Genomic DNA, 26,157 nt, shown 5'->3' on the forward strand with positions numbered 1-26,157 from the left:
TGTGTGGTTTGTACTTTCTGTTTCTGTGCTCAAGGCAACCCTCCCTTCTCCGTGTCTGCAGTCTAAAGCCTGCCCTGGTGATAAGCTTTCAACCAACCTCCCCTCATTATTTTTCTCTGACTCCATCCCTGCTGTTTTCCAGCCCCCCACCCAGATTCACAGTCACCTCCCTGCTGTTTGTCTGAGTGGCAGGCTCTTGCCTCAGAACTTGCGCTTGCTCATCCTGTGCCTGGAATGTTCAGCCCCTGATACCAGCATGGCTCACTTCCTTGCTTGTTTCAATTCTCAATGTCAATTACTAGGGAGGCTGTCCCTGGCCACCCTATCACATGATTCTCCTCCCCAGAACTCTCCTGCCCCTTCCCCTAGAGTGGTACCTTAGGTACTGGGTACAATCCTTATGTATTTCCTGTTTGTCTCCCAGAGTAGAATGCAAATTCTTTGCAGGCTGGGGTAGTGTTCACTGCCGGGTCTCCAGTGCCTTGGTCAGAGCTGAAACCCTATCATCACTGAATGAAAATGTGTTGAATGCATGATGGATGAGTGAAGGGGTGGTGGGCCAGAGGATGGGTCCAGTTCCAAGTTGGAACATCTATGATGGGGAAGGCAGCTCATAGCTGTAGATTGGTCAGTGGCTGGCTGTAGAAAATCAGGTTGTGAAAGTCCACCTTTTCTCTTAGCAGCTGGGTGAGGGACCCGGCAAGGAGAATGCAAACCCTGCACACTCTTCATTTTACATTCCCACAGGGTTGGGCGTGGTTGCTGATAGTTCACAGATTTGAACATCAGGCTCAGGATGATTATGTGGGGTCTCTCAAGTGCTGCAGCTAATAATGATGGAGCTGGCATATGACCTGCAGTCTGTTCTGCTCCAAAGCCACAACTTAGCCAGGACTTGGTGCTCCTGGATGATGGTGGCTGCAGTGAGAATGCAAGTCTTGAGAAGTCCAGTTGTGCCTGGTCATTGCCAGGCCTCCTGCTCAGTGCCCATCCTGAGTGTAGGGTAACAGCTTTTGCTCTGTCCTCATTGTCTCTCTTGCCCACCCTTTGCTTCTCTTTCTTGTCCCTCTCCAGCTCTCCCAGTTTCAGCCCCAAGTCTGGAAGCTCCTCATGCCCAAGCATGTGGCCCACACATGGCAGATGAAGTCCTGCATGAGTTCAACCATAGCAGTGCTCCCCGCACTGACCATTCATTATGTCTTTAGCAAGATGTTGTGGCAACAGATTCATTTCAGTGTGCCATTCATTCATTTATTCAACTTGCCCTTTTGGAGCACCTACATGGGGCTGGTCCCCACTAACCAGAACAGAAATACATGAGCATGAAAGTGGTCCAACAAACTGTTGAGAAATCCATGCAAATCACTCAGGACTCTAAGAAGCCTAGGGTTGGTGGGAGATGTGATCCCCCAACACAGTAAAGATTGGGGTTTCTGCCCACTCCTGAAGCTCTGAGTCATTCCAAGGTCTGGCTCAGTGATTGTAAATGAAAATAAGTCCTGGGGCCAGTCTAATAATGCAAACACCTTAAACAGCTCACAAAGCAAAGCAGTAGGAGATGACAGGCTCTGTTGCAATTGGAAATGTTCCCCAAGCCTCTGCAAGGCGTTCAAACTCAAAATAATGATCAGCTGTGCCTAGTTCACACAGAAGACACCTGCAGGTGTTTCCCAAATTGCCAGTTTGTGACACTGTTATGGTCCTGCAACCTCAGAGACCAATGGTGTAGAGACTGCGAAGCTGAGCTTCACCTGCCCCCGTTCTTGGGAGGTCATTGCTATTCACTGCCTTTGGGACCCAGGTGCACAACTGGCTGATGCCTTGATCATTACAGGGATCTTAAAAGCAAGATCCCCAATGAGGAAGGAGGATCAGGCTCACTGTACCATGCAACCCTCAAGTCCCTCGGCCTCTCCAGCCTGTGGGTTCAAGTGAGGAGTGTCCCTGTCACACCCCATGAGCTATATTACCTTCCATATAGCAGTGTGTTACCCAGATGGGACCCCTCAGTTTGGGGATGTCATAGTCCTTTTCTAGCCTCCAGAACTACTCCAGCTCCTAGAAGGTCCCTCTCCTCATTGGACTTGCTGCTTGGGCCCCTGATGACTGTTCCATGTGTACCCTTAGTCTTGCTGAGCACTAATCATACTGTGTTTCATGCAGATATGGGAAGATGCCTTTCTTAACCTGAAACCAGCTTTTTGGCCTCTGTCTCTGAGCAGCAGTTAATACCAAGTCTCTCCAGGCTCCAAGTGGAGGATGCCCTGTCATTTATCCATGTGCAGTCCTGATGCTAACATAGCCCATAAGCTAGGAATGATTTTTAAATGTTTGAAAACAAAAGATTAACATTTTGTGAAATGAATATGATATGAAATTCCAAGTTCAGTGACCACAATAAATAAAGTTGCACTGGAACCCAGCTTCCCTGATAATTTATGTATCTATGTATATAGGTGGCTCCCAATTTATAATGGTTTGATGATTTTTTTGAATTTATGATAGTGTGAAAACAATATGCATTCAATGGAAGCTGCACTTCAATTTTTGAATTTAGGTATTTTCCTGGCCTAGTGATATGTGCTAAGGATACGCTCTCTGGAGAAGTTGAGGAGTGGCAGCTTCCAGTTAGCCCCACAGTCATGAGGGTGAACAACCTGTATTCTACAGTGTGCTGTGCTGTTGAGCCAGGATGTTCAGTAGGATTCAATGAATTTTCAAATTACAACATTTTCAATCTGTGATGACTTTATCAGGACTCAACCTCATCATACATCAAGGAGTACTTGTGTTGTCTATGGCTACTTTCACACTGTGAAGGCAGGATTTTTCTTCCTAGAAATGCTCCAGTAGTTTTCAAAGGTGTTTGCACCATTTTACAATCTTGTGTGCTATAAATAATAGTTCAAATTCCCCCATTTTCTTGCCAACACTTGCTTCGGTCAGTCTTTTCAATTTTAGCTATTTTTATACTGTAGTGCCATATCGTTGGGGCATGGGGGGAACATTTTTCCATGTCTTAATAGTGTGTCTTGTTTTGCCTTTTTAATTTTTTTGGTGCATTGTAATTATACATAATAGTAGAATTCATTATGCCATATTTGAACATGCACACAATTTAATCAATCTCATTTCCCAGTACATTCTCTTTCCTTCCCCTCCTCTCTTTCTCATTTGGTTTTCATTTGCATTCTTCTAATGATAATGAAACCGAGCAGCTTTTCATTTGTCTGTTTGCTATCTAAATATCTTTCCCAGTGAAGGTATATTCAAATATCTTGCATATTTTTTACTGGGTTATTTATTTTATCATTATATTTTGGAAGTTATTCATTATAATTTGAATACGAGTACCAGATCAGTTAAGTGATTTGCAAATATCTTTTCTCTGTGCTTATCTTTTCATTTTGTTAAGAGGGGCTTTCAAAGGACAGAAGATCTTACACTTTTGTTAAAGTCAAATTCATCAACTTTTTTTTGAATGTATTGAATTTTGGGTAGGGTATCTTATGAGATATTTGGATAACCTTGGTTCACAAAATTTTCTTCTAGAAGTTTTATAATTTGGGGTTTTACCTATAGGACTGATTCATTTTAAAGTAATTTTTCCTTATGGTGTCAGAGGTTGGTCATGGTTCTTTATTTTTGTCTTTGCATATGGAAACCCAATGTGCCAACACTATTGGATGAAACTCTCCCTTTTCTACGCTGCATGGATTTGGCTCCTTTGTTGGTATCAACTGACCATATGCAGGTGTTTCTGGACCCTGTTCTGTCCCATTGATCCATTTGTCCACTCAACGTCAACAGCTCATTGTCTCGGTTACTCTGCCCTAGATTTCTAACTAATTTTTGAAATTGAGTAGGGTAAGGCTTCCATTTTTTTCCTTGTTCAATGCTTCCAGGCCCTTTTCATTTGTGTATTTTAGAATTACTTTATCAATTTCTACCAAAAATCCTGTCATGATGTTTATGGGGGTCTGTTGAATCTGCGACTCAATTTGGGGAGTCTTGTAGCCAACAGCTACAGTACATCTATTTAAGTCTTTAATTTTCTCAACAATGTTTCTGTAGTTTTCAGATGAGTTCCAGATCTTGCACATCATTTGTCATGTTTATTCCTAAGTAACTCATATATTTTATGAGATTCTGAACAGTATTAGATCTTAGTTTCAAGTTCTGGTTGTGAGTTAGGGCCGAGAGCATGTCCTGAGAAATTGGAAGAGAGTACTCAAAAATGCCCTCTCAGCGGCAGGGAGAGGTAATCCATGGCAGTTGGGGGTTAGAGTCTGTCCCTTCCCCACTCTGGTCCTGCTACCTTAACCTGGGAGAATGTACTCAGGGTTTCTTTTGGGCCATCTACTTCCAGGACAAAATTAAGAGCCTGCCCCAGGACCCTGGGTAAGGATAGAGTCTTTGACATGTGGTCAGCAACCCCAGTAGCTCCATAAGATGCATGTGTGGGTACATAGAGAAGATTTTTTTTCATTTATTTTTAGATAGGAAACCATACGCTGTGTATCCAACCTTTGTGTGATTTCACAATTAACGCTTAGATGAGGCTAAAGTTCAAAATATAAAAAAAGAGTGACCTTAAAGACAAACATTAGGAAAACAGTTGTACAGGTGATGCAGACAAATTTTGTAGGTGTTTGGAAATGAGAATGATTTGGTAAATATTTAAATAGGGGATAATACCTCTAAGGAACAAAAGAAGAAAAAAAAAGAGAAGGGAAGTCATTATTCTGTTTTCAGGTGCTGTGAAAACGACTTTCATCATCATCATCTCCTGGGCCCCTGCTCTATCTAAAAAATTATACACATTATCTCATTTAATTTTCAGAACAATCTTGGAGGTCAGGAATTACTATTCCTGTGTTAAAAATGACACAAACACACACACACACACACAAAAACTGAGGCAGAGAGAGTATGAAGACTGAGGGAGCGTTTGGGTGGAGAGGAAAGGATTTTGAGTGTGACCTCACGTTCCAACACTACCTAGAGGAAAAGGAGGAGGGAGGGAGAGAGGAGGAGGAGGAGAGGGAGGAAGAGGAAGAGGAAGAGGCTCTTCCTGAGTAGAATGGGCTGCTTGCTGCATGTGACCGTGTGAGGCTGTGCCTCACAGTCATAGGAGGTTGCTGGCTACAGTACTGACATCCTTGTTGCAGGATGGGTCCAAGCTGCCTCCTCTGACACAGAGATTCTGGGATATTTTTTCCTATTAATCTAGAAGTATCTGAGCCCATTATTCTTCCTTTGAGTTTCATGGTGAGATAGGGAGGGGCCCTGAGGCTGCAGTGTCTGGTTCAGGTTCTTTAGATTTATTTCTGCCAATGGCCCTACCGAAAAAGTAGGAAACATGTGGTACTGCAGAGGGATGCTCTGGTCTCCGCCTTGACCAGGCACTGGCACTATCCTGCCATGTCACCTTGGGCAAGTCCCTTCCCTTCTGTGGACTTTCCTTCTCTACACTTCCCCCAAGTGTAAAGTGGCACAGTTAGAGGGTCTATGGGACTCTCAATGGCCATAGACCATCAGGGGTTACCTGTCATGAATTAGTCTCTCTCAGGTACCCAGCCTGGCCCTCAGTGGATTCTTGTGTAATGCTAGTGAGTAAGTGGACGCATGAATGAACAGGTGCTTCATAACAAGTGGATAGTCAAGTAACATCATCATACAAATGTCAGAGAGGACCCATCAGTGCCTAATGCCTGGGCACAGGCTGCAGGGCTGCAAAGCAGCATTGCACAATGTTGGAGGTGCATATTTCCGCCGAGTCATTGAAAGGTTGTAAATTTATTATGATGCATTTCTGGAAAATGACAATGAAGGGGCTGGGACAAGGGGTGTCTCTGTAGCCATTTGGGGCAGTCAGACCTTCAGGGACCTGGGGGAAGGAGATAATTTGAAAGGTGCTCCTGTTTACTACAAAGGTGAAGAAGGAGCTTCAGGCAACCCCCCCCCCCATAAGAGGAATATTAAAAACAGCACATTCATGTGAAAACACACACACACACACACACGCACACACACACACCTAATCTGGGCATATGATGTGTACCCAAGAATGTACTAAAGCAAAACTGATTTGAGTTGAGAGAGATTTGATTTTATGCTAAACAAATTTCATCAGGATTTTCATATGAAGACTCTTTTCCTCCCCAAATGTGCCCTGCCTAGCTGCATTTTAATATGATCAAATCCAATCTCCGAGTTCTCTGCAGGCCCTGCGACTAAGTTCTCAGGACTTGGCTTCTAGCTGCTGGCTGAGCTTGGGGGAGGCAGCTTCTGCGATTTCCACAGGACTGAACACCTCTCCCTGGAGTTTGGAGCACAAAAGAATGAAAGGCAAGGGTCAGAGGCCAGAGGCCAGAGAGACCCAGAAGGCCCTAGAAACATGGTTGCTGGCATCAAAGGCCTCACATGGACCCTCTGTGAATTCCTACTGTTGAATTTCAGCTTGTTTAATACAAGCAGTTCATCTGTCACCACTGAGTACCTCTAAGTCCCACCAGGGCCCCTGGCCAGGTACCAAATTTCCCTGCCTCTAAGAGGTCCAGGTAGAAGGGGGACAGGACTGAAATACAAATATAAGACAACTGGCTCAATTTGAGCTTCCCATGAATAACGAATATTGTGCCAGTATGTGTCTAACAGAAGGCTAGGCCTGTCCATTTGGAGAGAGGGACACTGCCTGAGCCTTAGGGCGCACTCATTGAAGCCACCTCCTGGAAGGATTCCAGTGTCCATGCATGTCCTGTGCTTTCATAGCTGAACTTTGAGACCCCTGCTATCCTTTGTGCCTTTTGGTGACAGAGAGGAAGTTCCCCTCCCTGGCCTTTCAGAGGACATGGAGGCCCAGGGGAGGCCCAGGGTGAGCAATCTGTGATGCATGGGTGCAACGCAGCATTTACTTACAAAGTACCCAAAGTTGAGACTTCCCTGGGGGGAAAAGTGACTGTGGCATTGCTCCTAAGGAATAGCATGGGGGCCTGGTCATCACTGAGGCAGAGTGAGGTTGGAGACTGGTGTCACTGTTATTTGGAAGATTTTGTGGAAGTCCTTTCAGGTGGTGAGCTGAGCATAAGTGCAATTCCTCCTCCTCAACCCCCTCCCGTTGCCGTCTGTTTTAGAGTTCCTCCCAGAAGGGACTCTTGAGCCCACACTGCCCAGGACCATGACATCTACTCTATACTGATGAATTCAGAATCTGTGGGGCTGGCGCCTGAGAGAGACTTCCATTCCAGGATGTTTCTGGAGCAACACAATCTATCATCCCAGCTGTGGCCTCTGGAGCATTCAGTTCTGCCTGCTGTCCTCATGCCTGCCCTCGCAGGGTCCCTTGCTGTCCCACGGTCCTCATCCCTCTCACCAGCCCGGTCTTCTTTGACCTAAGGCTCTGAGCACAAGGACTGCACAGCAAGAAAAAACACTGATGGACAAAAGGGTTTGTGATAAATTGAAAGTTTGCATCAGATCAGGGATAGGCAATCTATTGTTTGTTCCTCCTCCTACCATTTTATGGCTTTTATTATAAAACACATTATTTTAATTTCATTATAAGTCTCATGATAGACACCAGAATCCCATTTTACAGATACAAAAACTGGGAACAAAATGTCAGAACAAATACATGAGACTCTCGTTACCTCTTCCACTTTAAGGCCCACTTGTTGGCACTATCATTTTAGCCCCAGGACCCCAACAAGAAAACCTCATCTCCCCATTTTCCACATTCCACGTGGGGCAGACAGAAGGGAAGAAAGCTTATTGAATGAATGAACCAAAGACAGCCTTTCATCTGGCAGACCTTTCAACCCTGGATAAATGCTACGAATTGTGTTCTGAAAAATGACAGCCAGCCCAGCCCTGATATTTATGACATGCTTCTTGGCCTTCCTGGGGAGTGGTGCTCTCTGCTCTTAAATTTATGGTCTTCTGGTGCAGTCCTAGGCTGGCTAGGGGATTGTAAATGGGCTGTTTGCTAATAATGTATGCAGATGGTGCAGGAGGTGGCATGATCCTTGGCCCTGGGGTCAGACAAGAGCCCTCCCCACCCAGGAAGTGGGTGCTCCAGTCCCACTGGAAGCATCTCCTCCTCCTCCTCCTCCTCCTCCTCCTTCTCCTCCTCCTCCATTTTCCCCTTTGCAAAGACCTCAAAGTTTATAGATAAATCAGTGTGCCCTAACCATCATCTCTCATTATTTTTGACAAGGTTCCATATTACCCCTCCTTTCTTAATATTTATATTTAAAGTGACTCACTGCCCCCTAAAGGCTAGATGACCTACGGCCATAAAACACCAGGTGCATTCTCCAGCCATACCTGGGCCTGGGATAAATTGTTTGGAGACTCCCATGGGACCCTCTGCAGGGCTTGGGGAAATAGGAGAGGATTCGATTCATATCCTCACCTGGGTCTTAGAAGGGAGACTTCTGAGAGGAGAGTCAAGGCTAAGGCGCTTAGCCTCCCTGAATCCCCCTAAAGCCATGCGAGTTAGATTTTATTAAAGAAGCAGTGAATTTCTTTTCCAGGGGGTTCTGAAAGTCTTCAGGTGGGACGTTTCATTAGAATCAGCCCTTCAATGCCAGAGGGCTGACCCAAGGGTGGTCCAGGTACTAGGAGATTCCTTAGAGGAGCACAAGTAACCACCCTACCTGCCATGCATTTTCAGAAGAACACAATTCATATAGCAGAGTATATCTCCCCAAGAAAAGCTAGATCAACATGTGGAATTGGATCTCTGTGTAAGGACAGGCTCTGGGAAGGAGATTGCCAAGCCAGAGCCTAGCTGGGATCCACTGCCTGCTGTGACTGGAGAGGTGGGCAGGCATGCCCAGATAGGGAGTGTCACCTACAGTGACGGACTTCCTTACACATGCTCTGGGCAACACTCATGGCCACATACTATGGTTCAGCCACAGAGGCTGGGCCTGCTTAATAGTGGCCACTTACTCCCCATGGCTTTCCTGCCTTTCTAAGTATGGAGATGAAAATATCTGAGTGGAAAAGAGTGCCAATCTTAAACATTCTTGCATTTGGAAAATAGTTGCTTTAATAAAATAGACAATATGACAGTTTCCATTAGTTTCCAATAATCAATCCCATGTTTTTCAGTGCAATAAGCCCTTGATAAAGTGAGTTGTATAATTTCACGTGCAGCTTGTCATTAACAGCTCACAGTTTCTAGCATGAATGTGTGTTCTTATTCTTCTTATAGAAGTCCCATGGGCCAGAGAAATGGTTGGGGTGTAGAACACTGGTTGCCAGAGAGTCCTTTTTTGAGAACCTGAGCACATGAGGCCCTGGAAGCTCCCCCTGGGTACAGAGCCCACCGTCCTGTGCCACATCATCTGCCTTCCACCTGGCGCTGCTGCCCCCAGGGACACGTGGCTACTGTGCCAGAGCCTCTGCCGCCTTTTTCCTCCTACCCCTCTGCAGACCAGCAGAATATTCTTCCCTTCTCATCGCCAACCAGGAGCTTGGTCTGGTTTCTTGGGAAGAGAAAAAAAAGGAAAGAGTGTGATTATCGTGTATCCCAGCCAGCATGCAGGAAATTGCAACATGGAGGAAGGAGTGGGAGAATTGGAAACTATATTGAAGGGGGCTTTTGAGCTGGAAGCTTGTGACTCCCAAAGCACTGGGGGAAAGTGAAGCTTTCCCGGCTTCAGGGACCCGGCTGAGGCCCTGCCTCTGTCTCTCCAGCAACTCCAGGGGGAAGCTCCTGTTCTGTAAGACATGCATATAAGGCCCCAGGCCCAACAGGCAAGTTTTCCAGTGAGGAGTGCAGCTCTGGACCCTTCTTCCTAATCCCTATGCCCGCTCCACTCCACCTAGTCCAGAACATCCAGCAATTCCCACCACCAGAGACTCACTGCAGAACAGCCCACTCCAGCACAGGGAGGAAGGAAGGGGCTTTAAGAGGTCAGAAGCCTCTTGAGACTACACCACCTAGTGTGCAGAGAGGATTAACCACAATAACTACTTCTACCTGGTCACACTAACAATGAAATGATGGGTATCAACTGTCATCTCTGATACTACATGGGCTTAGAGCCCTCAAAAGGCATTTTCTGTTAATGTAAGATGGTCATCTTACCAAATGCTATAATCAGCATTCAGGGGAATTAATGAAAAAAAGATCCTCTTTAGGATAAGATGACAAAACGATATGCTTCTTCTACCTTTTGAAATTCTTTAGAAATTCATGGATAGTCAAGCCCAAGAGAGAAAGAGCATGTGTGAGTTAAAAGAAAAACAAAAATAATCAAAAACACTCCCTAAGGCCCTGTAGGGCCACGGTGCCTTCAGCAAGTGCCTGCCCAGCCCCCTGGGTCCCTGTGGTGAGATGGCCTTTCTAAGTCTGAGGAGTCCAGAGCAGCCGGGACTTTTCTAAGGGTGGCCACAGCACCCTCTGCTGGAGGCCTGGGGAAACCAGGCTGCACTTACCTAGACACAGCCAGAGCTGTCACTGCAGGGCTGGTCTTGCTGGGTTTCCCAGTCAAAGCCAAGCTGACATCCAGCTCTCTACTCAGGGCAAGGTTCTTTTCCCACTTGTGGCCTGCGTAAAGCATGTGAGAGAATAGTTAGAACACCCGAGTGGCTTCACATATGAGCCTGTGTGCATCCACACATGGAACCACAAACACATACACATATATTTATATTTGTGGTCAGCAACTTGTTAAATTGAGGGGGAAAATATATTTAATCTTGGCCTGTGCTGTTGCAAAAAGGGCCGTCCCAATTTAATTTGCAGGCTGTGATAGTTACATGTGCTGACGTGCCGCGGTATCCATTGTGTACCAAATTGGATTTGTGTATTATTGCTTTCTAAATTGCATGCCTAGTTCAGCAAAATTGTTCATCAGTGTTTACTGGCTTTATGCTTAATAAGATGCCCCATAATACCTTGCTGCCAGGATGTAATGCAGCCCGTAATTGCTTAGTAAAAATAAATTACATAAAGTCGACATTATCAACTTATCTAAATCCTCTCACGCCACAACCAATAATTAAATGCTGAGAACGTTTTTTCAAAAAATATAACTCAATGACTGTTACTTCACTCATTTTAATGACTGCATTTGGGGACAGACAGCAATTCCTTCAACATAAAGTGTGAGATGGAGAGATACCAGCCGGGTATGTGCCTATAAGGCCACTTTGCTGGACTTGGGGCAGGAGGCCAGGCAGCCCCAGATGTTCTGTGATGGTCACCTACATATGCAGACAGGCCCACACACCAGGAAATTCAGGAGGGCTACAAGCTGGGGAAGCTGCCTTGAATTAGAACCAGGCATTTGTAAATTCCTGTACAAGTCCAAATAACAAGCATTTCCTGACTGCTTTTTAGGTACCAGATTGAGTCCAGTCTAGGAGGTGATTTCTGGAATAAAATGTACCCAACTGGGTTGGTCCTTGCTGCAAATGACAAATAAATGAATTCCAGGCAGAAATTAGATTACCTCTGCCCACAAATGCAGTCTCCTTAATATCATCAAAGATCTGCTTTCTTGCCCCTTAAGACATTTGAGGGGATACAATAATATAAACAGCAAGAGGACACACATGCAAATATCTATGTGTCATGCTTAATACTGATCCCTTTCCAACAAAACAGTTTTGAGCAATATTATAAGAACAACATGCTTCCTTATTAAAGACCTCCAGCGGGTTAGGTTTGCAAATCTGCGCATAGATTTGTTGACTCTAAACTACAGCTCAATCTAATTTTTTTGACTATGTCTGCGCCATGGTGTCATTTTATCCTAATCTTTCCTGTAATGATAACCGCCCTCCTGGCAGTCAGTTGAGTGGGGCATGGTAATCTCAGATGGGGACAGACAGCAGGGGAAGGATGGTGTCCACTGCAACCATTCTGTAATTTCCCTTATGGTACTGGCTGTTATGTTCAAAGAAAATACATTGGCAGGAGTCTGAGAAAATAACAACCATGACCGGCATTTGTGAATTCTTGTCTGTATCAATTGGTTTTCTGTCATCAGTGCCCTCTGCAAGATAGGAAATGTCTCCATTTGACAGAGAGGAGAGGGGGCTAGACAAGTTTCTGGGACAGAGTTGGGTCTAGAGCCTCATTCCCCACTTCTCATTTGCTAGACCCTATGGCCAATGGATGCAGCTTCATCACAATTGTTTGCACTGAATAGAGATCTGGGAGTCCAATGGCATGTCTAGATAATGGAATGGCTCTGAGATGCCTTTCCTTCACCTGTCCATCCACCCATCCACCCCTCCACCAATTTATCTACCATTCATTTGGGGGCATCCATCTATCATCCATGGACTAAGCTAATCCCTTTAGCCTATTGGGCCTGGATAGGTTCAAATGGGAAGTTGATCCTAAAACCAATATGGAGTGCAGTCTCATGCAGGTGTATTCCATGTAATCACTACAAACAAGCCTTCATCCTGAACACTGGTACAAAACTTTCTCTCTCAGCTCCCTGGTTTCCTTAAAATTCATAAGGCTTATACTTCTCTTCTTTTCCACTGAAATGGGCTGATTCCTCATGGTCTCCAAGCACCCTAGGGATTCTAGGATAAGTTTATTGAATGTGGTTCTTAGTCAGTGGTGTTAGTCCTCTGGATCACCATATATTGTTGACAAGGGTCCCTGAATGGTGTTATTTTGAAGGAAGGGATTCCCAGTGTAGAGCCTATGACAAAGCATGGGCTGAGGGGATGTCCTATATGCTTACATAATAAAAGAGCCATGTTTTTGCATAACAAAACCAACTATCCATGAATTTATGACTAAATGAATCAACCAAGTATGAGATATTTTTTAAAATCATTGAAAATGGCTACTATTTTCAGAAGACAACCTTCAGAAGTCAGGGAAATTCTCTCCTATGAATGATCACTTGTTGGAAAGCACAACAAACAGGGAGCCAGCTACCAGAAGGGGTCAGTGTGACAGGAGATCTCTCACTTCACTATAGGGATGTTTCTTTTTGATTGTGGGACCCAGGAAAGATGTCTCAGTTCTTGGCTGGAATCTTTGATGAAGCCAGAGCTGAGAGAGAAGTTTGCCTGCACTGGAGAAAGCCGTGGTGGTGAATATTAGGTAGCTGGTCAGCCATGAATGGGTGAGCAGGGAAAGGACAATAAACAGTGACTGGTGTCCAACAAGCAAGGCCTCATCCAACAAGCAGGTCCCTGAAAGTTTGGGGCCTGTTATGTCACCTCCTGCCCCTGGGCCATAATTACATCCCCTTAAGACAAACTATTGTTTCAAAATCATGTCACACCCTACCAAGTGGCTTGGACCCTTTCTTATCATAAAAACTATGTCACAACTCCCAGTCACTCTGACCCTTACAAAGAAAGTTTGTTGAGGGTTATTCAAAGACTAATAAATCAACTAAGCAGGCAGGGAATTCATGCAAAAAAAGAGGGGGACTCAATTTCCTTAAACTCTGCCTCTGTGGGCACCACACCATCCTCTATTCCAGGAAGTCCTAGAAGTTCCTCTGCAGTCAGTCAATAGTCAGAAGATGGACTGGGCCAGTCTACAGCACATGCCTGTAATCCCAGTGATTCAGGGGGCTGAGACAGGAGTATCACGGGTTCAAGGCCAGCCTCAGCAACTTAGTAAGCCCTTCAGCAACTTAGTGAGACCCTGTCTCAAAATAAAAAATAAAAAGGGCTGAGGATGTAGCTCAATCGTAAAATGCCCCTGGGTTCAATCCCCAGTACTGAAAAAAAAGAAAAGAAAAATATGGACTTGGACAGGACTCTCTGGAAACTTCCCTGGGACTTCCAATAGAACTGGAGGGCAGGAGGGGTGTGCCCTCCTTCTCTCTCTGAGAGGATCTACTCTCTCCCTTGAGAGTGTCCTCTTTACCCTTTTCCTACCCTTTCTAATGAACTCATTCCAACTATTCTGAGTCACATGTCTGAAATCTTTCTGGCAAGATGGCAAGAATTGGGGTAACCAGACAGACGTGGTGGAAGAGGTGATAGCTTTGATGGTGTGTTTTGTGCCTGTGTCCATGGTGGAGGGGTTGGTGGTCCTGATCCCACAGTAGAGGTTGGCATGATCCTGCAGTGGTTGGTGTGGATGCTCTAGTGGCAGAAGTTGAGAAGATGGTAACTTTGATTGCTAGGTAACTTTGGGCAAGTTGCTGACCTCCCTGTTCCTCAGTTTTCTTATCTTCATCAAATGGTAGTGATATCTACTACAAAGGACTGCACGAGAAATGAGAAAATGGGTGAGAAGTGTTTTAGGCGGAAGTTGCACAGTCAGCTCTCTGCCATCTCAGTTTTATAATGGTGGCCATGGTGGCACTTGTGGCAAGGCTATGAGGGCAGAAGGTGAAACAGGTTTTCTTACTTCAGTCTTATTTACCACAACTCAAAGTGGGCTTTGCTGCAGAATAGTGGTTCTCTTACTTTAGGGGCACACCACACATATAAATGCTAACAACACCCAATCTTTTCCAGTGGGTTAGACTGAGTAAAAGGATGGGGATCTATATTTTTAATAAGCCTCTTGCATTTTTTAATATGTTCTCACAGATGCAGATAATCTACTTTTGAGGAATTTGGCATGGAGAATTGGGTGGGTGGATCCAGGTCTACGGGGCAGTCTAGGGCATGATGGGAACAATTCTTCAACCCTGGGGAAGTGTCCCTTCCCTTGCTCCTATCTGCAGCCTGGCTGTCCAGGCAAGTAGGCAGCAGGTTCCAGGTTGTGGGCTGGGGAGTCTGGCATTCCAGAGCCACCCAGGCAGATGAAAAGCATCAAACCAAGATCACCAAAGTATGTTTTCCCCTCTGAAGCTCAGGGTTACCTGACATCCACCACATACCACCCCTGTGTCCAAGGAGCAGCCCAGGGGTCACTGGTTCTTGCAAGAATGAGGTGAGGACTCAAGAGGGTCTCTCATAATGCTTTACATTTCAGCAGAAACTTTCAGTAAATAAACAGTCTCTTGTTCCCAAACCTGGCAGCAATCTCCAGAGCCTTAATGGCTTCCCTAAGCTCTGCAGACCTGGGTGGAACTGCAGCCGTGGGCCAAAAGCAGAGAGAAGGGAGGGAAAGAGGGTAGTTTGCAAAGTAAGGGTGGTCTCCTCCTGGCCAGGCAGGTACCTCTGGGGCTTGGAGGCTGAACAGAGGTCTCCTCTGCCGCTGTCTGCCTGGGAACAGACATTTTCACATCCTCAGTCTTCCAAATCTGTCCAGAAAAGAGAAAATATCATCGGCTGGGGAAATTGTCATGTCTGCAGGCTGGGAGTGGCCCAACCTATTCTTTTACACTGGGAGGATCCTGAAGAAAGGGAAAGGGACTGCCCTCTAACCCTTTCACTTCTGATGTTAATTTATCACCAGGGATGGTTTAGACTCCAGTTCCCCCTTGTGGAGGTTCAGTTGAGAACAATAGCAGTGTAGGTAGATTCGTTCCCACTTCTAGATCACTACATACTCTCCCTCCATCCCTGTCCCTGTACTGTGGAGACTCTGAAGTCAGTTTATTGTCAGATTACTAAATTAATATCCTCTTGTTCCTCATTTCACCTCCTGGTTCTTTGTATCTGGGCCTTGGTCCCAATCCCTGCCTGTGGGTGCTCTCAGGCCAACTGCATGTGGCTTCTTACTGGATTTTTATCACTAAGGGAGAAGAACCAGCCTCCACTCAAGTGATGATTCTGTGAGCTTCTACTAGGCTTCATACAGCAGTGGTTGATTCAGAAGCTCAATGATCTTGTTGAATTAATGAGTGCTGAGTACAGAGAAGACTCCCACTTGTGCCCAGAAAAGAGTGTACCTGCCACCCAGCTACCCCAGGCTCCTCTGGCTGACCCACAGGTTGAGACAACACCCCATGAAGCATGGATCCTGGGACTCTTTGGAGCAAGTAGGCAAAATGGAGATGGAGATATTTCCTGTGTCATGTCCTCATTCTGCCCAAGACACACTTACCCGAACTATGCCATCGTGACTCCCAGTGATGATGACATGGTTTGTGTCCCATGCTGGCCCCTCCATCAGGCAGCAGCAGTTTATGGCTCCTTCTGGACCCCAGGCTGTGGTGATGCTGGCCAGGGGCTGTCCATTGACATTCCATAGGGACAAGTGGGCTCCAGCACAGGAGACAATGGTGCCCTGCGGCAGTGAGAACAGGCTTTACCCTAAGCTAGAGTCTGCTAGCCCATCTGCCACTTGCTTAGTCACTCACTTTGTATATCCAAGCACCCCAAACTACCATCTTGTAAAGACCAACTAAGGTCTCTCAAGACCCCCTAAGTCATCACCTCTTTTCAGCTAGTTCATAGGTCTGTTGTATCTTCACACAATTATAAATTCTTTGCTTATTTCATACTGCAATTATGTGTTTGGATATTGCTTTCCCCAGCAAATGTTGAATGGCCCACCTTTCGGGCTCTCCCAGCTCCCTCTCCTAATCTAGTGGCCAAAGAAGACTCAGCCTGAAGACCACCCCTGGCTCTGGACATAGGGCCTATACATGGTTGGCCACTCCTGCTCCCAGAAAGACATTTTGGAGTTCCTCTGGTGGAGGGCGGGGTACAGAGGCTCAAGTGACTGCACACGGTTCATAAACTCGGGCAGTGCCCCTCAGGAGGAACTCTCTGAGGAGTCCCGTTCCCATTGCATCTCTGGAAAAGTTTACATTCAGAGGCTTTGCTTTCCAAGCCCTGTCTATCCTGTACCCAAGAAAGTAGTGGCCCTGCCTTTAAGCCTTGCCAAACTACAGAAGGGATGTAGTAAGCTTAGTGCCCTCCCTAAAACTGTGCCCTATTGTGACACTTTCTGAATTGCTAGGGATGGACTGCCTGAAGCCAAGGATTATGTCTAAAATATCTCTGCCCTGCTCCCAGCCCTGGGCCAGAAAGCACATCCTGAACTCAGCTGACTCCAGGACAACTTGCCTTGATGCCAGTGTTCTCCTGGGTCTAGGAACACAATTAATTATGCGTTTTATGTTCTCCAGATCAGGGATTGGGGCCTTCCCCAATACATCAACTCATCTACCTATTCATTTACCACATACAAATCCATCATTTGTTCATCAATCCTCCATCTGCTCATCCACTTATGCACTCACAAATCCATCTATCCACACTCCCAACTATTTGTCCATCCATCCATCCATCCATCCATCCATCCATCCATCCATCCATCCATCTATTTACCTACCATCCATTCACCTACTCATCCTTCTATCTTTCTACCTATCCATCCATCCATTCGTCTCCCATCCACATATCTAACATTAGTTCTATATTCAAGCCTACAGGGAACAACACTTCCAGCCAAAACTGGTACCAGAAGGTTCTTTCATATTCTCCCTTTCTCATTTGAGCTTTCTGCTCACATTATCCATGCACTCAGCCCTGGGGGTTTTCTATGAGTAGAGCTAGAAACCTCTGTGTCTCAGGGAGCCCATGCCCCACAAAGGGGCTTCAAACCTAGAAGAAACTGCACACTGATGTACATATTTCTCTGTCTTCTCACACACATGTCCCTGAGAGGTTCACCTTTGCCAGCCAGCATGGAGGCAAAAACAGGGCACCAGGTTCAATAATTGACAGAGAGACCACAGACATTTGTTCATTCAACACTGAATTGCAGTAAGGAAGATAACTTCTTCAGCCATGCCTACCAGATACTTCTGCCCCACTCCCTGATGCCTATGCTAGACCAGACACCTCCCACTTCCCTAAACTCCCTGGGAACAGAAGGTGACAAAATAAAAATTAAAGCTAGACTCAGATGTTTCCCATGCTCATCTGTAGTGAATGTCTGTACATGTTAGGCCCTCTACACTCTGATCAGCATCTCTTTTGTTGCCAGATTTTCTCTTGGAATATTGTTCAACATGCTACCATACAGATTCAAAGTCACAGGAGGACACAGAATGGAGAAATAGAAGCTTTACCGAGATGTCACTGATAGCGATGGCTGAGATGCCCTCCTGGTGGGGAGGCAGGCGAGCCACGTAGCTGAGGAGGTCCAAGTCCCACAAGATGCAGGTGGCATCCTGGGAGCCGCTCACCAGGAGGCTGAAGGCAACAGATGCTGCCAGGCATGTGACAGCCTGGGAGTGTCCATATAAAGCCTGGGGACAGGAAAGAGAATCATGAGTTATGAGAGGGGGTCCTCAATCCAGCTACCTGAAAGGACTCCCTAACTTCCATTTTACTCTTGGTCCCAGATGAGAAAACAGATTTAGCATGATTCAGTGACTTCAGAGCCTAAGTATGGACATGTGCATGTGCAGGTGTGCAGGTCCACTGCTGGCATCTGGGTTTCATCCATTTCCAGAGGTTGAGGCCTAGATGGGGAGAATCAATGGTCCCTTTATGACAACCCAACCAGGGGCTAGCAGTGTCCTTATGCTTTGTCTTCCCCTGAATTCATCTGAAATCCAAAGCAGTCCATAACATGATTAAGTTTCAACAGATAAAGTTGAGACATATAAAGTCTCAACAGACCAGCAGCCTCAACAGCATCTGGAGTTTGCTGGCTTTGCAAATTATTGGGCTATACCCCCAGACCCACTGAATCAATCGCTGAGGGTGAGGCCATGTAATCTGCATTATCACAAGCCCTCCAGGAGATTTTCAGTGCATGCTCAAGTGGGAGATGCATCCCTCTAGGAAACTCAGAAACAAATGTGCTTTTGAACTAAACAGAAGGAGGAAAGGAGGTCAAGTCATGTCAAAAAGTTTTGACTTTTTGAGTATGATGGATCCGGGTTCATGTCCAGCGGGGACTTAAGGCCTTGCTCTTGGCCCTCAGGTTTATCTAATTTGGGGCTTGGCCTGATTCATGAATGGTTTCATGTTCAGATCTGGCTGGAGGCCTTGGTTTCTCTGTACGTGTTCCTAAGGGGCTAAGGTACCCCTGGGCCAATTGCTGCTGGTAATTGTGAATATTCCATCTCAAGCAACCCAGAAAGCCTGATCTGAGACCCTCTATGCTATACATGCTTGCTGTTCCCTGCAATAAGCCATGGGGTTATGGAGGTGGTATTATGGAATGTGACTTTCCTGGCTTACCTAGTGGCAAACCTCCACCCTTAGGGCACAGACAACTGCTCACTCATTTGGGTCAATGAGGCTGAGCATCATTTTTCAAAGCTGTCACTTTGCCTGATCAAAGCAATTAAAATTTCAGCCACAGGTTCTTGTTTGTCCTCAATGGATCCTAATGTGACACCAACCAGATGGTGATGGCAAATTTTTGCACATGATCCATGGAAGAAGACTTGGGTTGTTTCAGGAAAATGGAAACTATCTAAATAAATAGAAGAAAGAGAGGATTTGACAGGACTTTCTGATCCTCTTCCCAGAATGAACTAAGTCTGATGATTACGTTCTGACCACAGGAACACAGCAACTCCAAAGGGGGGACAGAAAAGGGCTCCCTGCTGGGGACCCAGAGAGAGCAGCTCTGAGAATGCACCTTCCAAGGGGCAGCTTGTGTACACAGCACTGCCCACTTGGTTATCCAGCCCATCAGCTATGGCAATAGAAAGCATGGGGCCCCCCATCATTTGGAAAGCAAGGGAAATCAAGGAAGTTTACAATACTTTTAAATGTGTTCCCTGTGGGCTCTTTAGTTTTTCGGAATAATACTTCTCTATAGGCCAATTAAAATATCTTTATTATATCATCTTATACCTAAATAAAGTAGCAAAAACTAAATGTAATCAAATAAAAACCTCTCAAAATAATTCTTCATGATGATTATGTTGCAATGAGATGGGTACTCTTAATTAATTGTTGGTGGCATTGTAAAGTTATAGAACCATTTTGGAAAACATTATGTCACTGTGCAATAATTCTACTCCTCAAAATTTATCATAAGGAAAACAATCAGAAGCAAACAAGATGTTTTCTGCAGCATTATTCAAAATTGCTAAAACTTGGAAATAATTGTTTTGTTTTAGAAGAAATGGTTTATTAAACTATGGTGTACTGACATAACAAAACAATTGAAATGTAATTTTATGGAAATGAAATAATCTGGAACAATTGAAATGTAAATTATAGAGGCTGTAGAAAAAATAAAAAACAATTTGATAGGCTAGGTGGGTAAAAAATGGAATAAAAATATCTACACAAAGATCAGAAAAGTATAAATATGCATATCAGGGATTGCAGTACGCAAAAAATGAAAACTTTTGTGCAGATTATAGAGAGTTGTCTTTGAAGTGAATTTGAAATTTCTCCTTAATGTTGTAATATCTTTAAACAAGTTGTTTATGAAGTTACTTAATGATGACTTCTCTGTCTACAGGTCAGGGAGGGATCTCTTTACTGAGTACCCAATGGTTTGGGGGAATCCCCAAGGCCACATGAGACTTTACAGGAAAATGATAAAGCATTTTATCATTTAGTCTAGAAAGTAAGAGCACGTGAAATTCCCTATGCCCTTTTCTCTGGATTTGGAGCTAGGAGAGGATGATACATTGCATTTTTATGGTTTCAATATCATGGGCTCTCTGGCACACCTTTACTGCTAAGGGGGAGTTCAGAGTAGCTTCAGAAGGGTCATCTCCAAGGTCAGGATGGAACTGCCTGCAGTCTCTGGGGTGAGCCATAAATAGGTATCAGTGATGCTTGAGAGAGGAAGGCACTTGGCTTTCATTTCCAGTCTCTTAGACCAGGCCACTGACAACTGATTGGTATTGGGACCAGGAGTCAGAAAACCTCCAGGAGCAACCTGAAAGTTTGGAAAGGCTTCAAGTACCACTGTTGCTTGGGGAGATTTCCTTGGAGAGTGAATATGGGGGCAGGACACGTGCACGTGCCTACAGAGCCATATCTCAGCAAGTGCCAGCACCCCAGGATGAATGAGCTCCCTCCCTCACTGCTCCATTCACTGCTTCCTGGCCCAATTATGAAGCGCACACCCTGCACTGCCCCAGGCCATGGCAGCAGGGGAGAAGGGCAGGTCCTGGGAGACAAACTGACTTGAAAGTCATCTAGGGAAACCCAGAATCTGTGGGTTCAGTGAAGCATGATCACTTTAGGAATCTGGTCCAGGTGAATTTTGTGTGTTTTATTTTGTATGTTTATTTTATTCCGTGGTGTGTGTGTGTGTGTGTGTGTGTGTGTGTGTGTGTATAGAGTTACTTGGGGGCTATGGCCAAATAAAAAAAAGTGTGGAAATTATTTTTGGTTCAAGTTGGAGGTTCAAGTTATATTCTAAGGCAAGTTCAAGAGCACACTGGGAGAAAGCATGGGATTTTGAGGTAAACAAACCCAGGCTCCAATGCAAACTTATCCTTTCTGAGACTGTTTCCTTGTCTGAAATTGAGAATAACATTCCTTCACAAGAATAAAATTAGTGCTGAGAGAGGCTCTGGTGCATTCTGTGTGTTAAGTAAATGACAGTCCCACCCTGATTAGTATTACCAGTGGTGTTGGTCAAGAGGTAGGGCCAGTTCTGCTTCCGGCCTACCCACTGTTGGTTCTATTCTTGCTGCAATCACTTCCTTTCTGAAATTATCTCATTTCCTGGGTCTTTGAACTTAGATGAGCCCTGCACTTCTTTGCATCTCAGTTTTATTCACTAAGAAAATAGGGGTGATAATATAGTTGTTTTACAGAAGTGTTGTCTGGGAAAATGAGGCAATCCATGGAAAAGTGCTTGACATAGTGGCCAGTCCATGACAAATGCTCAGAAAAGAATCATCTGGTGCAAGGAAAATGACTTCACTAGCTCCCAACACCTAGTGTAAATGGAAGCAGCTGCCAGTGCCTGGTGTAGCACACTGAGGTGTGGGCCTCCACAGAGGCACCTGCCCCGCGCTCATCAGATCTACCCAGGAGACAGCTGTGGCCACCCTCCACTCCTCACAGTGCTCCCTCTCGAGGAAGGCAGGGTCGTCGTCCAGCAGAGAGTAGAGGTGTTCAGGTACTACTACTGGGCAAGTCACTGCACCTGCCTGAGGTGCTTTGCCTGCCAGCAGTCCTGTCCCTGCCCCAAATGTTGTCCCTGCCTGAGGCAACACACCTGCTTGAGGCACGTACCTGCCTGAGGCGAAGGCCTCTTGGGTGGCCTTTGACCATGCTGAGCTCCCACACACACACCACAGCACTGGCCCCAGAGGTGACAATCATTGTGGAGGTTGGGCATATAGCACACAGACAGCGGCCCCAGGCAGCCAGGTTCTCGAAGGTCATCAGAATCTGTAGAAAAAGGGGAATGAGCACTGGGATAAGGCTGGCAGTGGCCAGGAACCAGGACAGAGTGGAGACACCCCAGCAAGTCTGGGTGCCCTGGGATCCAGGGACAAGTCATGTGTTCAGGATCCAGAAGCAGGTGACCAGATCCAGGCCATTCCAAGTCTAAGGTGGAACTTGTACTCTAGTGGTGGTGAGAGAGAGGTAGAGGGGTGCCACGAGATCCTGTGAGCACCAGAGGCAGCGGCTCAGCATGAGGTGGTGGGGACAACTTTCAGATGGGGGCATTTCTGAAGCCAGTTTTGATGGCTGCCTCATGAAGCCAGTTGGTGAGGGTGAGCATGGAGGGTTGGGAATTTGTTGGATGTGAAGGATGGGGTGGGAGGAGAGGGGTGCTGGGGAGAAGGTGGAAACATCTGGAAGATAAAGGATGGGTAGGAAGTCTTGCTCCTGAAAGGCTGCTGGATGTTTAGCAAGTGTCCTCCGAGTCTAAGCCATGCCTGGAATGGCAGGAGGCCCCAGTCTTTCTCACTCACACTGAGTGCACATCTCGGTCGGCTCCATGTAATCAGGGGACCAGCCAAACTTTGCTTTGCAGGAGAGGGTATGAAAGTTCAGCTCCTTGGAATGTGGGTTGGAGGTTTGGCTCAAGAGGGTCTTTTCAGGATTGCATGAACCCTTTCTCTCCTAGGCTATGAGCACAACCTCAGGGGGAAGTGTGTGTGGGTGGCTGTCCCTGCCTTGGGCTCACTGATCTAGAGACATTTCAGCACTGGAGGAAGATGGAGGTCCTGATGCTGGTTCTGTTCCCCTGTGGCCACTCACCTTGTCTGAGCCATAGCTCCCCAGGCAGCAGCTGAAGTCATCAAAGCCCCAGCTAAAGGTCCTGTTCCAGAGAGGAGGCAGCAGCACCTTGTTCTTCTCCACAGCCAGGATGGTCTTCTCGGTAGGGACAATGTGACCAATGGCCCCTTTGGGGGACTCTGATCCTAGGGAGAAAAGGTACATATCTGCCCCCCAGTTAGTATGGCAGAAACTATGTAATGAGAGAACAACACCTATTTTAGCTGGGCCCAGAAAGAAGGAGTCACTGCAGGCCAAGCATGTGCAAGACAAGCAGCAGCTCCCTAAGGCTGCCTTAGGCCTATGATGGCCCATGTCCCTTCTCCTTGGCTCCTCTAGCTTGGGCACACACATTAAGCCAGTGGCCACATAAGGCTTCAGTGTCTCAGCAATGATGCCAGGAGAGGAGGAGGCCAGGCTGGCTGTTGGGACAGATGACACAAAGCCGTAGGGCTTCAGGGTGACTCTGCCTATCCAGCACTTCCTGCATTACTCAGGGAGGAGGCCCATGATCTGGGGCATGGCCACAGTCCTTCAGTAGCTGCACTCTAGAGGCCATGCTTAAACCCAGCTGGAATACAGCTCAGAGTTCAGGGTTTGCTGAACTCTCTTCCAAGCCTGGTGATCCTGGGCAAGTCAATCTATCCCTTTCTACCTCAGGGGCTCTTCTGTGGAATGAATATAATGATCCCATCTCAGTGTGTTCCATTTAGTGTGTGTGAGGGCTCACTGCTGAGAATGTACATCTTATCCACTCCATGACGAGGGCCACCCAGTTCCCTGCCCTGTGCTGGGTAAAACAGGAGACCCACCCAATTCCTGGGCCCTACAAGCTACAGAGCTAGGAAACAGTTGGGCTGGGACTCACACCAGTCTGTCTGCCCCAAGGCACATGTTCTTAGCAACCAGGGCCAGGCCCACCAGGGTCCTTGGGATCAACTGTGGCTATAGATTGTTATGTATATAAGTGTGTGTGCATGCAAGAAAGAGAGGAGAGTATGTATATCTGAGGCATACAGACATGCAGGTCTTCAGCAGTCAGGGTCTAATGGAGGTACTGGAAACTTCCAGGCCTCCCCAGATGTATTTGGAGATAAAGCCATTCAAAGCCAGACCCTAGTACTTGGCCAGGCCTGTGCCCTGAATCTCCAGAGGAACCCAGTCTCTGAAAGGACTACCTTGGGACAGGGTAAAGAACAAGCAGGGGTAGGTAATCACCTTTGACTGTGACTTGGGAGGGCCTCAGTGACTGTAGGCTGTAGAGAAAGGACTGCGAGTGGCTAGGCAGGCTGGCAGGCGTGGAGACATCCTTCCCAGGTGACGGCTTCCCCGTGGTGGTCCTGGCTGGGTGGGGTTTACTAAAGAGCTAGAGAGGCACATATATTGCACAGGTCATTAGGGAACAGATGTCCAGAGGAGGAGCTTTCCCTATGCACACTACAGCTGTGCCTTGATCTGGGCACTGTCAGGACTGGGCTTTCTCTTCAAGGAGCTAGAGCATAAACGGAACCCTCCTATCTGACCCTCAAATGTTGCAAGATGAAGGGCTTGGAGTTCAGAGAGGGGCAGTGACTTTCTCAAGGTCACAGAGCTAGTCCTCCTAGCTACCAAATCTCTTCTTCCCCAAACTGCCTGGGCAAAGGCTGACCTTGTTAAGGCCCTGGTCTCCAAGAGAGCTGCCTCTCACACCCTGGAGTTAACAGGACACCCTGTCCCTCCCTTGATCACAGGGCTCCCTTTATTTGCTTGGGCTTTTTCTCAGGTTTTTCTTGTTTTTCTTTCCTCCCTTACAAGCTCTTTGCAGCCGCATTCATCCAACTATCAACATGGAGTTCTTGAATGTACCTATTCAAATATTCCAAAGAACACAGTCAAACCTTGCTAGTGGGCTTTCTTATTCTCCTTTTTTCCAGATCTCTGCCATCACACTATCCCCAATGCCAAAGTTTTTGGACATTTTGGAAAAAGGTTAAGTGCAAGGCTGCACTGTCTGGCCCGTTCCTTCCTGCTGGAGCAGCGTGCGCATCTACAGCCAGCTCTGGCTCTCCAGCTGCCCTCCCTGGCTGGGCTCCTGCAAGGCTGCTTTCTCCAGCCATCTGCATCCTGCATTCCCAGAAGGAAACATCTGCCAGACACCACACTGGAAAGAACCAGGGTGGGAGATGGTCCTCACCGGGCACAGAAGTGGGACAGAGGTCAAGTTTAATGGGCAGTTGGGGGTTTCAGAGAAGCATTGGCTCAGCCCTTGGTCAAATGCTAAAAAATCTAGTAAAACTGTGTTGGTGATCAATTCAAACACAAATCAAAACAATGGCTTTTCAAGGAGCATTTTGTAGTGCACATTCTTTCTCACACAGAATGACTAATGTGTCCACAGACTGGGTCTCTGTTCTCTGCAACAGCTTTAGTAGGCACCGTGCCTGGACGGAAGAGTGTGTGACCTCAAGCACTTTAATCTTGTTTAAAAGTCTGGGATAGCTTGGGAATTCTCATTCTAATAATTACTTAGAAGTATTCTTTGGGGAGTGGGGGTAATAGGGATTGAACTCAGGGGCCACTGAGCCACATCCCCAGCTCTATTTTGTATTTTATTTAGACACAATGTCTCACTGAGTCGCACAGTGCCTTGCTTTTGCTGAGGCTGGCATTGAATTTGTAATCCTCCTGCCTCAGCCTCCTGAGCTGCTGGGATTTACAGGTGTATGCCACCATGCCCAGCTAGAAATATTTTAAAAGCTCATATGGATATATAGGTTAAGCATTCCTAATCCCAAAATCAAAAATCTGAAATGCTCTGAAGTTCCAAATCTTCTGAGTGCTCACATGATGCTCAAGACATTTTAAACTTTGAAGCATTTCAAATTTCAGGTTTTTGAATTAGGGATGCTCAACAGGAAAAGTTAATGCAAACATTAAAACAAACAAACTAAAACCTGAAATACTTCTGCACCAAAGTATTTCAGATAAGGATATGAGTATCCTATGTCACTACATAAAATAAGAATATAAAATTGCATATACTTCATGATTATACTGATGGGAAAGTATCTGTGCATGTGTACAAGGCTGCAAGTGCATAAAACTGGACCCAGTTGGACGGGTGGTGCCTACTTGGAAGTATTTCAT

The 26,157-nt window shown here is 46.1% G+C and overlaps 1 protein-coding gene across 1 annotated transcript in view; it reads right to left on the minus strand.

Annotated features, from left to right (window-relative positions):
- Positions 1 to 9,032: 9,032 nt before the first annotated feature.
- Wdfy4 (WDFY family member 4) overlaps positions 9,033 to 26,157 on the minus strand; it is a 271,706-nt gene continuing 254,581 nt past the window's right edge. Inside the window, exons 55-62 of the mRNA XM_078042593.1 lie at positions 24,250 to 24,397; positions 23,014 to 23,198; positions 22,036 to 22,194; positions 17,931 to 18,110; positions 15,953 to 16,135; positions 15,122 to 15,206; positions 10,453 to 10,564; positions 9,033 to 9,497 (exon numbers count right to left, since the gene is read on the minus strand). Of these exons, the coding sequence (XP_077898719.1) occupies positions 9,431 to 9,497; positions 10,453 to 10,564; positions 15,122 to 15,206; positions 15,953 to 16,135; positions 17,931 to 18,110; positions 22,036 to 22,194; positions 23,014 to 23,198; positions 24,250 to 24,397 (1,119 nt within the window). The 3' untranslated portion in view covers positions 9,033 to 9,430. The remainder of the gene's footprint in view (positions 9,498 to 10,452; positions 10,565 to 15,121; positions 15,207 to 15,952; positions 16,136 to 17,930; positions 18,111 to 22,035; positions 22,195 to 23,013; positions 23,199 to 24,249; positions 24,398 to 26,157) is intronic.

This window comes from Ictidomys tridecemlineatus, chromosome 1 (genome assembly GCF_052094955.1).
Source record: "Ictidomys tridecemlineatus isolate mIctTri1 chromosome 1, mIctTri1.hap1, whole genome shotgun sequence".
Lineage (NCBI taxonomy): Eukaryota > Metazoa > Chordata > Mammalia > Rodentia > Sciuridae > Ictidomys > Ictidomys tridecemlineatus.